The sequence below is a fragment of the Cryptomeria japonica genome, chromosome 9 (assembly GCF_030272615.1).
Source record: "Cryptomeria japonica chromosome 9, Sugi_1.0, whole genome shotgun sequence".
NCBI lineage: Eukaryota > Viridiplantae > Streptophyta > Pinopsida > Cupressales > Cupressaceae > Cryptomeria > Cryptomeria japonica.
The window spans coordinates 713,241,096-713,253,416 of NC_081413.1; the positions used below are offsets into that span (position 1 = coordinate 713,241,096).

General features: G+C 35.4%; 1 protein-coding gene and 1 non-coding gene across 2 annotated transcripts; one reads left to right on the top strand and one right to left on the bottom strand.

Moving 5' to 3' along the window:
- Positions 1 to 6,814: 6,814 nt before the first annotated feature.
- Positions 6,815 to 11,150, bottom strand: LOC131048550 (3-ketoacyl-CoA synthase 10). Its single transcript, XM_057982545.2, has 2 exons — positions 9,536 to 11,150; positions 6,815 to 7,831 (listed from the first exon to the last, which is right to left on the bottom strand). The coding sequence occupies exons 1-2, from the start codon at positions 10,417 to 10,419 to the stop codon at positions 7,141 to 7,143; spliced, it is 1,575 nt and encodes a 524-aa protein (XP_057838528.1). The 5' UTR covers positions 10,420 to 11,150; the 3' UTR covers positions 6,815 to 7,140.
- Positions 11,151 to 11,548: 398 nt separating this feature from the next.
- Positions 11,549 to 11,643, top strand: TRNAY-GUA (transfer RNA tyrosine (anticodon GUA)). The gene is made up of 2 exons: positions 11,549 to 11,585; positions 11,608 to 11,643. It is a non-coding gene; the product is annotated as a tRNA-Tyr (tRNA).
- Positions 11,644 to 12,321: the final 678 nt, after the last annotated feature.

The following is a 12,321-nucleotide window of genomic DNA, read 5'->3' on the forward strand; positions in this document are numbered from 1 at the left end:
ATCACATACACGTTGCAAAACCAAAAATGCACTTTGATTGTGCATAAACATATTAAGGCACACATATGCGTCATTTTTGCATGCATACGTGTTGAGAAACCACATACACAATTATACCTTGGACATACGCACTAGCAACATAAATGCGTAACTATTTAACACAAACATGCTTTCAAGGACCTTGTACGTGTTTTTGACAAAAACACACTTATATAGACCATAGACACACTTTTACTAAGAAAAAACATGTTTTAAACAAAAACACATCGAAACCTAACCTAGATGCACCAAGACTTGACACATACACGTTTTTCACATTTACCCCTATTGTCCTGTTTTTGGCGACCTATGTCCTAAACCTATTTATGATGCCATAAATATACGAAATCAAAAAGGTGATAATTTACTTACTAACTCTTTGTACTCCTCTGGCTGCTTATGTTGTCGAACCCACTTGAATATGTGGAATCGCTTTGCTACTATAATTGCTAGCTCTCCTTCCTTTTGCACCTTGATCAATGAAAGTGATGGATGCAAATGAGGTGGTCCCTATCCAACCCCCCTATTTATAGGTATGGTAACTCTAGGTACCTATGGTGACCCCCTGTGGTCATCGTGATCCTTCGAGTCTTCGTTTATTTCTGTCCTTTGCCTTTTTTCACTTGCCTATCTTTCTCCTTAGCCTATCCCAACCTTTTTCTTTATCTAGAGATTGCCCAATTTTTTCACAAATTTTTCACTCAATATCTCGATCGGGCATTGTCGTCTTCCTTAACCAGGAGCAAACTATCGTATCAGTGTATTATTTTTCTTTGAAACAATGCAACAAGCTGCATTGTCTCAAAGAGGGGCAAAATGTAGACACCTAAATTGTCCTAGCCTAGTTAAATAAATATTTTTATTTATTTAATTATTTTATCTTAAGCCTTATATTGATTAAACAGATTTTTATTTATTTAATTAATTCACGAAGCCTTTTCTAGCCTCTCCCAATTTAAATAAATATCATTATTTATTTTAATTATCCCTTCCCTAAATTAAATAAATATTTTATTTATTTAATTGGTCCCACCTCTTCTATTAATTAAATAAATAAATATTTATTTAATTAATTCATTACCTTTTTCCCTCCACGACACTTGTCATTTATCTCATAATTTTCCTTTAACCACCTCTCTAATATTTTCCTATTTTCTTTACCTATCCTCTAATCTGAGCCGACCATTTATCCTTCCACCTCTTAATCCTAGCCCTCCATTTCTCAGGTACTCTCTATAAAAGAGGCTCCTTCCTCTCTCTTTCCATATCTCAATCAAGTGCAAGTACCCATACTCTGTCAAATTACATACTCAACCACATCCATTCTCTATTGAGCTCTTGTGCATACATACAAAATTTGAGAACAACTACATCAAGCAAGATTAAGGGAGATAGGAGGACAATGAAGACAAGCCCTTGGAGCATGTGAATGGTATAATTTTTATTTATTTGATATTTGTATGTTTTTTATTACGGGAAAATTAGGTTTTGAAGGGATCCCGAAACCCTTTACAAAACTTCCGTAAAGGATAATAGCATTAAGCAATTAGAAAAGACAAACTGCCAAAAAACTAGCACAATTATGGGCAAAAATCAGCAAAAAAGCCCAACAAAACCAGCCACATCCAACCATAACAGAAAAGAGACAGAAAACAAATTACTTAATGTTTTTTAGGGAATTAGCTAAATTTTTGCTAATTCCTTGCAAATCTTTAATATTATCCCTAAGCTTAGGGATATCCTTGGAAGAGGCCACAACAACTTTTTTCATGCTTGCCCTTGTTCTTTTCGTCGCACCACCAGGAGCACTTTCCACTATTCCTGCCTCGATAGCATCCTCATCAATATTTAGATCCACGACAAGTTTGGGGGTGCTGGAACCATCAAGGAACTTGGTAATTTCCTCTAAATTCTTAGTCATAGAGGAAAGAATATCCGAAATCATTAGCAAAAAGTTTTTCATAGCTGTTTTTCCTTCCTCCAGATTACCAATCTGAGCTTCCAACTTCTCCACTTTTTCCTCCATTCCTTTATTCCACCGTTCCTGGTTTATTTCAGCTTTATTCCCTTTCTCTTCCTGTTGCTTATCAATTTTTTCCAGATTCTTTATTCCTTCATAAACCCACCTGTCAAAACCCATACGAGCCTCAAACTGTTTTTGAGTTTATCCAGAATTATCCCTGTAGACACCTAAAATTGTCCAGTCTAATTAAATAAATATTTAAATATCTTTAACCTAATTCTTCTATTAATTAAATAAATCTTTATTTATTTAATTAATTCATTTATCCTCTTCTATCCTTATTTCTCATTTAAATAAATTCATTTATTTATTTAAATTATCCTTTTCCCTAAATCTAATAAATATTTTATTTATTTAATCGATCCTACTTCTTCTATTAATTAAATAAATCTTTATTTATTTAATTAATTCATTAACCTTTTCTACCCATGACACATGTCATTCATCTCTTAATTCATACATTACCTACCCTCTCATTATTTTCTTATTTTCTATACCTACCCTCTAATCATAGTAAAAAATTTATCTTTTACAACTCTCAATCTTATCCCTCCATTTCTTATAGTGTCTTCTATATAAGGAGATGCTTCCTTCATTATTAGACCCGGACTAACTACTTGATTACTCGGCTACACTACGCCTTTGCCCTTTTACATGCAATCCTACTTGCAACCACATTTCCGTTCTTTGTTGAGCTCTTGTGCACATAAAATCTGAGAGCAAATATATCAAGCAAGATCAATGGAGATAGGAAGAATGGAGATCCAAACCCTATTGGACATGTGATGGTATAATCTTTGTGATTTTATTTGATTTGCATTGTCTTGGGTAATCTTCATATGTTATGGTGGATCTTTGTTGTTGTTAGGCTAGGGTTTTGTGGTTGAATTCATTTAGTCTTTCAATATTGTTGTCATCCATTTTCACCGTATACAATCCCCTCTCCAGCTTTATCCTGATCCTTGCTCGAATTCTCCTTGTCCTTCTCCTGCTCAGTTTCCTTGTCCTTCTCCTGCTCAATTTCCATTTCCCTTTCCTCATTAATCTTGTCCTGCTCCTCCATAGGTTGGTTCTTAACAATTCCTATGCTCACACTGTGGATCGAACTATTTTGATCAGAGACTTCCTCAGCTCCTCCTTCCTCTTCCCCCACTTCCTCTTCCTTCCAGCTCTCCTCTCCTTTAGACTCATTAGTCTTCATCTCACTTTCATCTTTTCCAATGTCCTCTGAACCCTTGTCCTCTTGAATTTTCTCCATAGTAGATTTTTTTACCTTTTTTGCTCTGTGTCCCCTCATCCTTGCTAGGCCCGCCTTCCTACATCTTCCTCTTTCCTTTCCTCGGTGATATCGACAATCTCTTGTTTTCCTGGATAGCCAAAATCTTGCAATGCTCATAAATGAGCAAAATATGGCCACAATGAAGCACATGCGAAGAAGGGTTCTTGTTGTGCTTATTCAGAGACCGCGACAAAGACCTAAAGAGGTAATAGGGCAGAGAAATCCTCTTCTCATGTCTAAAATGATTTAAAAGCACAAAATGGCACACAACCCCAGATTTTCTTAATATTGGAAGCATCATAATACCCCCCGTAGCTTTTCCTATTTTCCCTCTCTCCGTAGTTTGATATTTGTATGTTACTTGGTTCTTCATTGGTATTATGTTGGATTCTATTGTAGGAATAGGGTTTTAGTGGTTAATTCCTTTAGGTTTTACGATAATTTTAGTTTCAAAATCTAGCATAAACAGTTTGTTTCTATCCCTCTTCGAGAGGTCAATTGTCCAACTCCTATTTCGTCACCTTGGGCTAAGTCACCCACCTTTTCTATCGAAGGGCCTTTGTTTGAATCTCTAGAGGATATATTGGTGTTGTGTACAATCTTTACACAATCATTGACTCTCATTTCTCAGGAGCTCTGGGATGAGGATGTGGAAGTTGCAATATCCCTAGCTCTTGTTGATGGAAAAGCGCCTGGTGTTGCCCTCGTGATTGTCCCTCTTTGGTCTCGGCGTCCCTCCCCATATGATCAAGATTGAAAGGACGATGATCTGATGGGGTGTGACTATTAGGACAATACCCTTCTTATCTTGTAGGTTAGGGTGTTCCTATCTATGTTCCCCTGTGCTTGCTTTATCTATTTTGTGCCCCTCTGAAGGAACCATGTTACTCTGTATGAACTTGGAAACAAAGGGTGTTAATTGTCTTTATATGTTTGTGCTTTCCTGGAGGATCCAAGCCACTCTATAGATGCTTGGAAATATGGGATTGTATGTCGTGACCTTCCTCTAGTTGTTAATCTTCCTTCTTCTATTTGTTGTATCTTGATTTTCGATTTCAGGGACGATGCAAAGTGTTGGGGGCATTTAGGCTCTCTTCCATGTTTACCTAAATTTATATTTTTGTCTTCATGTGCCTTCTTCAGATTTGCAAACCTCGAGACCATGACGAGTAACTCATATGTAGACACACAAATTATTTATGTTTTGTGTTATGAGTTATTCTAATGTCGAACTAGTGGATTCCCTTGTCTCTTAGTGTTTTTGTTGATGTTGTCAGTATCATGTGTCATACGTTGGAGGTGGTATTCCACGAAAACATCTTGTTATGTTGACATGACACAAAATCTCTTCTCCTTAGAATGACATGCATATCAAGCATACCATTCTAAGGGGGGGAGCTATCATGTCTCTACATTTCTACATATCTACATATTAGCATCTTTTTATCTCAATAGTTATTTATCTAATGATCTTGTATCATATCATGTGCCTATTGCCTTTGTGGGGGTCAAACCACTTGATCTTTATTATCTTATCACCTTTGTGGGGGCCAAACCACTATCTAATCAATCTACAATCACTCTATCGCATGGCTTTTTAGTATAACACAACTTGCTATCCATACCAACAAAATCTTTTTTTATCTCAATGATCACTATATTGTTATCTCTATGTCTGATTGTATTGTTTTTCATCAAAAAATTTGCTTTTTTGTCCAACATGTTTTTCTGCGGCTAACATGTTTGATGAAACAACCTAGAAATATCTCATGAAGGTCCAAGTCTCTTCCCTAGGGACAACTCCACATGGTTAGAGGATTTCACTTCCCCTTTGTATCTTGGTAAAAATTTCCAACTCTCTATACTTTAGCTCACTTCCCGTGATAATGATATGCTTGCTAAAGTGGGTGAAAAATGTAACGTCGCAAATTGCACCCCATGCAATTCCATTTTACATAATCACCTTTTCTTTATGTCAATTGGTGAATCCCTTCACCTTTTTTATCAATCGCCAACTTGGCTTGCCATGTTAGCCTCGCCTCTATCCTTTTCCTGACTTTGTTGATTGTTTGACTCGTGGATGCCTATGAGTCACATAGATGTTTGCATGTAGCATTAGAATCCCATGAATATGTATTCAGAAGGTGGTCTTTGGAGTGTTATGCATGCACTTGGCAAAGCTCGTAATGCTCCCTACAATGCACACCAACGTCGTTTTTGCTTATAGGTTGCATATCTTGCCCTTCTAGCTTTATTTTTGCTCTCGTTAGATCTCTAATTGATTTCTCATGATTGATCATATTTGGATCACACTCTTCAACATTCAAAATAGTTTTGGAAGCATTCAAGTGGCTCTCATCATTATACTTTGTGCTTGAGACTCTCACTATTTCATGGAGGATTCCATATTCCTTTTCCCATTTGACAAGCTCCCCATTTTTTGTTGTGGAGGGGAGTTCTTCTCTTCTCATTTTATCTATCGTCATAGCATATCTATTGTCTTTTTTTACTTTGTATCCCATCTATTGGTTTATATATCTATCTACCTGGTTGTTCGTGAAGGTGGAAACACCAAAACGAGGGTCTGACTGTGGCAAACCTCTCATACACAATCCCAACATTTTCCTTTATGTCTTGTGTGCAAGTTGGTAAGAAGATTGATCATTATTGGAGGCTTCAGTTGTGGACTAATTGTGAGACTATCTTTACCTTTACCTTTACCTTTACCTTTACCTATACCTTAATCCTTCTATTTCATATTTATAGTCGTTTTACTTTTTGTCGTATATTTACCTTATTTGTATGCATTAAAACACACATATGTCACATTGTATTTTCTGGTATGGAACTCCATACTCTGTTTGTACGAGACGGCAGTGTGCCACGTTGTCTTCCATGAGCCACGCATGTGTCCTCAAGCAGAGAGTTGACGGAGGTCATCAAAAGATCTCTATGATACATCCAATGTTATTTACTTGCACTTGACAAACCCTTGTGCTTTGTGCTTATCTTGAATGGAGAGATTGATTGAGTGAGTCCTGATAGATCATCTAACAACTTTTGAAGTGGTTTATTTTTTCCCCTTCTAAAGCATTGTAAGATTAATTCCATGTGACATGATAATGAATTGGAGCAATGAAATGATAATAAAAGAAATAGGTTTATCAAAATAATTACAAAGAAAATATAATAAACAAACTATGAATTAAAATAAACAAAGATGAATAAAGATTAGAATATGAATCAAACCAAACATAAAAATATATTACTTATCATTAAATAATTACATTAAAAAATTATGTTAAAATAAACCCAAAACTAAATAAGACTTGACTTGACTATACCACATTACAATGAATCCAAAACTAAATAAGGATTAGCATAGCTATATCTGATTTCACCATTACATTTGACATGGCTAAATATAAATAAAAGTAAATAAAGATAAAGATTAAAATATAAATCAAACCGAATTAAAAAAAAAAAACCAATTATCATTATATATTTACATTAAATATCTATATAAAAATAAACTGAATAAAAATTGACATGACTATACTGCATTACACTTTGAAATTTTTTACCTAATCCAAAACTAAATAAGGATTGGCATGGCTATACTGATTTCACCATTACATTTGGATGGTGGACACTAACGACCAATTATTTTGTCCTACTACTCAACCATGGAATTTTGGCTGAGCCAAAAGCAAATATCATGAGACAATGTTGTAAGAAGACCTCAACTAGTCTTGTATTACAAATTTATATAGACTAAGCTCATTTCAATCTAAATCTTCTAGTGTTCCTCTATTTCAACTGGATAACTATGAATACAATCCAGCCACGGATTGTTTAAAGGCAAAGGCACATCCTTCAATGCCTTCCACACCGCACTATTGCACTTGAATCCTGACCCAAAAGCAATCTGCCACACTCTATCCCCTTTCTTGATTCTCTCCTTGGCCTCCATATAAGCCAGTTCATACCACAAACTGCTACTAGAAGTATTGCCAAATCTATGCAGAGTCATCCTAGAAGGCTCCATCTCATACTTGCTCAATCCCAAATTCTTCTCTAATTCATCCAAAACGCCTCTGCCTCCTGCATGAATGCAGAAATGCTCAAAAGCAAGCTTGAAGTTGGGAATGTAGGGCTTCATGTCCATCTTTAAAAACCTTTTACATAGAAGCGTTGCAAGGAATAGGAATTGCTCTGATAAGGGAAGAACCAAGGGACCCAATGTGGTTATGTTGTCTTTCAGTGCATGGCCTGCAACTTCCATTAGATCTTTTGATATAGACAATCCCTTGACCTTATTCTCATCTTCCTGCTCATAGACACATTGAAAACTTTTGTCCTCGGATCCTTTGTGAGTTCTAACAATGTGTTTAAGTTGGTACTTGGATCTTCTCTTGTCACTTCTTTTGTTAGACAAGAGAATTGCAGATGCCCCCATGCGAAACAAACAATTAGGCAGTAGCATCGACCTGAAAAACAAATTATTAAAGACCACAGAAATTATATAAATGCGAGCCTGTAAATGTGCAGCTAACTTAAGAGTAGACAAGAGGAGTGCTCAAAACGTCTTCAATGAGCCAGACAAAGAAAAGCAGTAAAGTAGAAAAAGAGGTCACCCACAACATGGAGAATGTGAGAAAAGTAGCATAGTAAAAGAGTACAATAAGAAAGATTAGATTTCACAGTTCATATAGATTATTGTTTTGTTTCTGGATTCTATTGTATAAAATTATTTAAAGAGTGTTAGAAAATAGAAATGTAAGCACTCTTTTACATCCTGATAAAGAATTAAAGAATGTGGTCTGAAATGTTGACACAAACAAAATATTAGACAGTAATAAAAGAATAGATATCAATGTAGATCATCTAACAATGGGATCTGAAGCATCAATCAAAATATTAAATTGAAGAATATCATCGAGACCGAGTCTAAGAGTGTCATCAGAGACTGAGATTGTCATCTAGAGAATGCCTGGACAAGGGGTCCATGGAAAAGAGTTCTATCATATAAGAAAGGATCAGAAGTATGAAGTAAAACCAGTCTATTTTTGACATATGGAATTGTAATAGAATAAGCTTCGGCATCAGAGAGTAGAATAATCTGTCTGCTGTATAAAGGGTTTGTAATGAAAGAAATCTGGAATATGTTGCAGGCTCAATAGAAAAGGCCATGCTGTACGGTAGCTGAATTCTAGCACTAGAAGGTTTAGTAATGAATGATATCTAATGTTGCACGTTCAATGACAAGGGCCGTAAGGTCAGGCTTATTTAAATTCTGCCTCTGTGAAGAGTTGGAACATGTAAATCAAAAGTTGATAAGGTCATTGTGTAAATTACATGTAAATTCTGCCACTCTAAATGTTTAGCAATCAACATATCTGCATCTTTCAGGGTCAACCAGAAAAGTTCAAAGAGGCCATTTTTATGTAAGTTCTGATGCTCTGATATGTAATCTAGAGAAGAGAAAAATAAATTAACTTCAAAAAGTACAAAGCAAAAATCAGTGGCTCCTAAAAAAATCTCTTCAAGTTGCATGTCTCGCCACATTGAAATGTCACAAGTTTCCTTCAAAATGTGGAAGTGAAACTGTATTATTCTATAAAGTGCATTCTTAGCTTAAGTACCTAAGATGAGAATAATAAACATCCTTCATGTTTCACAAGTGATTGTCTCCTAACGAACCGAAGAGACAACTCTAATATGACTTTCATGGTCAACACATTCCATGCCCACTTTCTGATTGTAGAGGCTCTATGAAACGAATGATGCACTAATAAATGAAAGTGTTTAGGCTCATGAATGCTTCAGTTCATATACATTTCATAGGTTTCAGAGAGATGCTTTTGTTCCATGTCTACTTTTGTTCCATTATCCTATAAGACCTATGGAATGGCTATACATTTAGGCTCAATTTGACGGTGTTTCATAGGTTTAGCATGGATACTTGAGTGCTTGGACAGAAAATAGTGTTCACCCTATCTCCATTGTCATTACTATTTTATAATTTTGTTTAATCAATTTCATGAAATTTGTCCGTGCAGAGAGACAGACTAAATCATATTTACAAGTCAAAACATAGATATACAGATTGGAGAAAAACGTAGCTTCAATTTCATCAAACATGTCAATGCAGAAAGACATGGAGTAGCTCAAATTTGAAGTAGAAACCCTACCTGTTGTTGCCTATATACCAATTCAATGTTAGATTTTCTGTGCTCACAATTACTGTATAGGAATTAGAATGAACCTGCAACAAGTCCTTGGCTAAATCCAGAGCAATGATCCCTGCACTACATCCCATTCCTGCAAGACTAAAATTCAAGATATTTTCCCTCATCTTGTAGTGATTTATGATCATGGCAGAAAGAGATGGAGTGGGATTGAACAAACTGCAGTTGACTATAAGAATTCTAACATCTTTGGGACTGATCTCAGACTTGAAGAACAATTCATCTAGAGCGCCAAACATGACTGTTTCCGCTTCTTCTCTGGCTGCTTTCATAGTGGGACAGTAGTTTGGAGCGGATATAATAGCCTTGGGAAGGTGGGTCCTTTCCCCTAGCCCTGTTCTTATCATTATTCTTCTTTGAAATTCCAAGCTGGCCTCTTCAAATCCCCCCATCTTTCTAGACATTCTCATGAAATATTCCTTCGAGACCTTAAATTCATCAGATGGTCTGTAACAGGCAAAGTCTACAAGATAGATTTCTTTTGTTCTTGGCAAAAAGTAGATACACAAGAGGGATATAATTTCTCCACATAATATAATAAGGATATTACTGACCAGATCAAACTTGAAATAAATCCATGCTCCATGTTGTGATCCCAAGGTACCCAAAACTAACGTCAATAGAAAAGGGGTTGTGAAGAGTAAAATGGCATGGGTATTCGGATATTGATAACCCAACTTCACATACTTTAACTTCACAGATTGTAAGAGATCAGGCAAAGCTCTGCTGACTTTGGCAGAGTATGTCAGGAACCCTGCATCAGGTCCTGATTTCTGAACTCCTTGTGCCACAATCTTCGTGGACAGGAGAGACTGTTCCTCAATCATAATGAAAAGTTTTTTCAGAAAACAAAAGCTTACTTCAAAGCCACAGGCAAGTCTTTATCTTCCTTCACTGAATAGAGAGGTTACAACAAGGTTGTTACTTACTAGACTACATGGCGCTGAGTTTGATCCTTGCTAGTAAGAGATACAAGTAGGTGGTAGTAAAGAGTAACAAACTATAAACTGGGTGGCCTACTCTACCTGTGCTGACCATAACTATCACTCATATTCTGGTCCAACTCCTAACCCTTCTTTGTAAGATTGTTAAGTTACAATGAAAGAGGATAAAGCTGATAATAACAATGAACAAACTACCTCATGACTCTCACCAGTTCAAATCAAAACCAACCTCCCCCTCCAAAAAAAATGGGAAAAATGGACTACCTTATACTGCTACCATGCTGTAGAATTCTTGTTCAGTAACTCTTCTTGAAAGTTCTATAATGAGTACAGCAGATTCATTTTTTAATGTAATATACTCTTACCAGTTCGTTATCCAGCTGAGTTCCAATTTCGATTCCCAAGTCTCAAACAAATTCATTTTATAGACTTCAAACTATCAGCACAGCTTTGATATTCTCACCATTGAAAAAATGCTCACTGCTTTTACTAACAAATTGACAAAAGATAAGTATTCATATACGCATCTATACAAACAAAACCATTAAGACTGATAACAAAATATCCATATGTCTAGACTCTATGATCTGCATTTCTTTTACAAATAGGCCTGTGTAATTGAATACTCTGAGAGTCTATATACAGAGCTTGGGAGTTGGTGGAGAGTAGTCAAGGCTTTGAACAATCACACGACCTTCGTGACAAATAATGGGGAGGAATGAATGTCATGAATTACTTTATGAACATAGATTAAGGTCATGATAATGGTGACGGTTTTGTCCTTTTATATCCAAAACAAACTGGCCCTGGTAGGCAAGTTTTTTTTAACGAGTTAAATTGAATGATTTAATAGTCCCAAATATGGTGTTGTTTCGTAATGTAAAATGTTTTATCTAAACGCTTTCAACACCCCGACCTTAGCTCAGTTGGTAGAGCGGAGGACTTTAGCGGGAAACCCAAATACGGTGTTGTTTTATAATATAAATTAACTCATCTAAATTCTTCCGACAGCCCGACCTTAGCTCAGTTGGTAGAGCGGAGGACTGTAGTGGGAAACAAAATCCCTAAGAAATCCTTAGGTCGCTGGTTCGATTCCGGCAGGTCGGAACTTTTATTTTCTTTTCATTTGAACAGAATTGTTACTTTTTCCATCTTTTACTGGAATAAAAATGTTTTTTTTAATTGTAAGTTTGAATATAATAATAGGGATAAGGTCTTTATTTTTCATTCGAGTAGGGTAATTAATATTAAATTATTTGTTCATTATTTCACTTAAAAAATTATTATATTGTAATTAACATTAATTTTTTTATTATGTTATGATATTGCAATTAATATTAAATTTTTTATTATGTTATGATATTGTAATTAATATTAAATTATTAGTAGCAATTGTACCTAGAAGAGGTTCAAGGATACGTCGATAGGAAATTATAGGTAGAATTTAAATGTATTATGATAAATCTATACATGTTTTGATTTTAAAATATGGATTTTTATTTGTACAAATACTCATTGTATCATGAAATTAGTTATCTTCAAGTATTTTAAAACAATTAGATTCCTTAAAAGGAACGTGACAAAATTTGAAGACGTCCAAGTGAAAAGTTGTGTCCATACTTTTTTCGGACATATGTTATATGGGTAACAATACATGGATGGTGACACCATTCAAATTTCCAAACTAGGTTCATGACTAAACAAATATGGATATAGCTATATTGTATAAAAATGTAATAAAAAATTTCCACCGTGGGGATATGGACACGGTCCATTTTCCTATAA

What these genes read in the sequence shown, in the direction of transcription:
- LOC131048550 (XM_057982545.2), bottom strand. Translation starts at nt 10,419, where the DNA reads ATGATTGAGGAACAGTCTCTCCTGTCCACGAAGATTGTGGCACAAGGA. An exon ending in TGGTATATAGGCAACAACAG is followed by an intron (nt 7,832 to 9,535) that starts GTAGGGTTTCTA and finishes TTTGTTTTTCAG; the next exon opens with GTCGATGCTACTGCCTAATT.